The 4,058-nt window shown below is 30.8% G+C and overlaps 1 protein-coding gene across 1 annotated transcript in view; it reads right to left on the bottom strand.

The window, feature by feature from the left end:
* Nucleotides 1–1,209: 1,209 nt before the first annotated feature.
* The window catches only part of LOC125033697 (cuticle protein CP575-like), a 3,825-nt gene continuing 976 nt past the window's right edge, over nucleotides 1,210–4,058 (bottom strand). Inside the window, exon 3 of the mRNA XM_047625402.1 lies at nucleotides 1,210–1,440. Coding sequence (XP_047481358.1) covers nucleotides 1,278–1,440 — 163 coding nt within the window. The 3' untranslated portion in view covers nucleotides 1,210–1,277. The remainder of the gene's footprint in view (nucleotides 1,441–4,058) is intronic.

The following is a 4,058-nucleotide window of genomic DNA, read 5'->3' as shown; positions in this document are numbered from 1 at the left end:
ATTATCATTATTATTATTATTACTATCACTATTATCATTATTATTATTATTATCATTATTATTATTATTATTATTATTATCATTATTATTATTATTATTATTATTGTTATCATTATTATTATTATTATTATTATTATCATTATCGTTATTATTATCACTATTATCATTATTATTATTATTATCATTATTATTATTATTATCATTATCGTTATTATTGTTAGTGTTATCATTATTATCATATTATTATATTATTATTATTTTTTATCATTATTATTATTATTATCATTATTATTATTATTATTATTATTATCATTATTATTATTATTATCATTATTATTATTATTATTATTATTATTATTATCATTATTATTATTATTATTATTATTATTATTATTATTATTATTATCATTATTATTATTATTATTATTATTATTATTATCATTATTATTATTATTATTATCATTATTATTATTATTATTATTATTATTATTATTATCATTATTATTATTATTATCATTATTATTATTATTATCATTATTATTATTATTATTATCATTATCATTATTATTATTATCATTATTATTATTATTATTATCATTATTATTATTATTATTATTATCATTATTATTATTATTATCATTATTATTATTATCATTATTATTATTATCATTATTATTATTATTATTATTATTATCATTATTATTATTATTATCATTATTATTATTATTATCATTATTATTATTATTATCATTATTATTATTATTATTATTATCATTATTATTATTATTATCATTATTATTATTATTATCATTATTATTATTATTATTATTATTATTATTATTATTATCATTATTATTATTATTTTGTCTGTTTCTTTCATTACAACTAATCTCCATTACTGTGGCAGGGAAGAAGAGGCCCTGGCATCGTCGAGCTGCGTGACCCACAGTATGTGTGGTTCTCTTTAGTTACAAATCTTGTTGGGTACACAGGCGGCGAATAATATGCGTTTTCAGAGTTGTATGGCCTTTGGCGTATACTGTTATTAGGATTGTTGGGATTTACATAAATTTCTATTGGTTCAATAATAAGAGAAACTGTATGTTTGATATTTTATTGACGTGGCGGTCTACATGGCAAGGAGCCAACAACTACCTGTGTTCATTTCGATTATCAACATAAGAAATAGGGCCCTATCGTCCTCTGCTTTCTCCTTCCATTCGTATCGTTCCCCGTCTTCTTCTTCCACTCAATTGTTTCTCCTTCTTCCCCTGTCCTTATCGCTCTCCTCCTTCTTCTTCCTCCCCAAAGGCTCCCTGGTTGCCGTCCGCCGCCATTCCGTCGTGGTTCACGGGCACGGCGTTCGACTCCAGCACCCGGTAGCCGTCCTCGTCGGCGACGTACTTGACGTGGAACTCCTCGCCTTCGGGGGACGTCCAGCTGCAGGGGGGTCATTGAGGATCAACACTGGAGTCATGTTAGGTGTAGAATGAATTATAGTGTTGTATCATTAAACTAGCCTAATGCGGTATTTATCGGGAAAACATCTCTTCCTTAATAATCTGATCCAAAACACATTCCTGAAATGACAGACGATTATGAGGATCTGGCTTCCTGCTCTTTGCTGACCTGTAGGATCCTTCCACGTGCTCCCCGGCGTCTCCCTCCTGCTGGTGCTGGTGATCCTCGCCCTCGAAGTCCAGGATTTCTGGTCGAGCTGTAACCAACATTGCCATGGCCAACACCACGAGCAATGTCTGTAAGGAAAAAATCGCTTTTACCATTTCTCGGATATTTACCAGTGATATTTCCAACCTGTAGAAAGATCATATTTCTTTTGAACTTTCTCTGTACAATGTAAAATATGCAGCATTTAAAGTGTCCATACACGTTCAGACAATGCTTCAAAGAACACCAACCATAGACTTCATCATGATGCAAATTTCCGAGGTCTTTACTGTGTTAGACAAAGCAGTGTTATGACACCCACCTCCCTCATAGCAGGTCTTTTATACTAAACGAAGGGAAGGAAATCCACACCACAGACACAGGTAACGCTCTAGTGTCTTTGTTTTCGGCTCGTTGGTCAAAGGAAGGCCAGGCTATGAAAAAGGGAAGGAAAACATTATGCTGTTTGTCAGGGCCATGGAGCAAGAGGGTGAAGGTCACAGAGGCGATGTACGTGGTTGAGAACTTTGTACTTTGGTGCCTTTTTGGATTCAGACATTTAATAAGGTTATTTTGTTTCGGTTTTTACCTCATGCACGCCCACATAGACGTACATACACATAAATTTGTATACCCATACACACGAATCTTTATTTAATAAGGTTATTTTGTTTCGGTTTTTACCTCATGCACGCCCACATAGACGTACATACACATAAATTTGTATACCCATACACACGAATCTTCTTCGAAAAATGTGGAATCAGATGTACATATTCGTGTAGATATAGAAACATACTTGTATATATGTATATAAAGCTAAAATATGACCACTCTAGATATGACCAAGAGTGAGTAGGACTCCGCCAATTTGAACTGGGTCAAATTGGCTATATACACACACAAATACATATATACATATATATATACATACATATATATACTGATTAGGGCTAAGCCCAATTGACCTTGGTCAAAATATACATATATTTATATACACACTCTTATGTACATATATATGCATATATATATATATATATATATATATATATATATATATATATATATATATATATGTGTGTGTGTGTGTGTGTGTATATATAGGCATATATATGTATAAATGTTTAATACACATACACCTGTATGTGTATATAAGTATATATATACATACATACATATATATCTGTTTACATTGGCTAGAATTACACATACATACAAACAAAAACACACGCATCCCTTTCCTTATTTTCCTCCTCCTCCAAAAGGAATTCTCTCTCACTCTCTATCTCCCTCGGTATGTGTGTGTATTTGCATGTACATAGATTAATACATGGCTAAAAGCCTCTTCCCAAACACCCTCCATTTCCTTTCTCCCTCATGTTTCCTTTTCCTCGGGCTCCTTCTTCCTATCAAGGCATAGAGCTAACTTTTTCCTCTTTGCGTGCAGGAGGCCATTGGAAACACGAGCATCTGGCAGAGAAACAGGCATCGCATGTCCAGAAAGTTAACGGTATAGCATAAGCCTCATTAGAAACAACTCATTGCTGGATCTGTGGAGTGGCTACTTCCATTTCATTTGGGGAACAATGGTCTTTAATAAACTAATTCCATCTCGCCGTTAATTTCTTGATGTTTGTATGTAGAAAAGGTATGAATGAAAATGAATATCTTCACAATACAGGAGATGTATTTGATGTATTTGACCGATCAATTACATCAAATACATCTCTTGTATTGTGAAGATATTCATTCTCATTCATACCTTTTCTACATTCGTCTACATGGATGCGGTTCATCCCTGATGTTCTCTTCTTTTCTACTGATTTTTTTTTTTCTGTTTTATATGAATTCGATAAATAAATTCACAAAAAAAAAAAAAAAAAAAATATTGGGAAGCTTAAAGTTGTCCTGCCAATGGCCTATATTTTTTAATTTCACTAATAAGATGCGTCATATTTCTTCCATCGTTTTCTCTCTCTCAAATAATTTTTCTGAAGTTCCAGTTTAATTTTTCTTTTTTCCTTTTTATGCCCTGTACTATCCAATAAGATACAATAATTGTACAAAAATCTTAGTCTAATCCTATTCACATGAAACTTTTTATTTTTTTATTCATTAACTTGTCAGTCTCCCGAGTTACCTTCTCCTCCCTTTTGTATTTCATGTTTATTTATTTATTTATTTATTATTATTATTATTATTATTATTATTATTATTATTATTATTATTATTATTATTATTATTATTATTATTATTATCATTATTATTATTATTTTGTCTGTTTCTTTCGTTACAACTAATCTCCATTACTGTGGCAGGGAAGAAGAGGCCCTGGCATCGTCGAGCTGCGTGACCCACAGTATGTGTGGTTCTCTTTAGTTACAAATCTT

Source organism: Penaeus chinensis, chromosome 16 (assembly GCF_019202785.1).
Source record: "Penaeus chinensis breed Huanghai No. 1 chromosome 16, ASM1920278v2, whole genome shotgun sequence".
Classification (NCBI taxonomy): Eukaryota; Metazoa; Arthropoda; class Malacostraca; order Decapoda; family Penaeidae; genus Penaeus; species Penaeus chinensis.
This window is presented reverse-complemented; position numbering and strand designations above follow the sequence as displayed.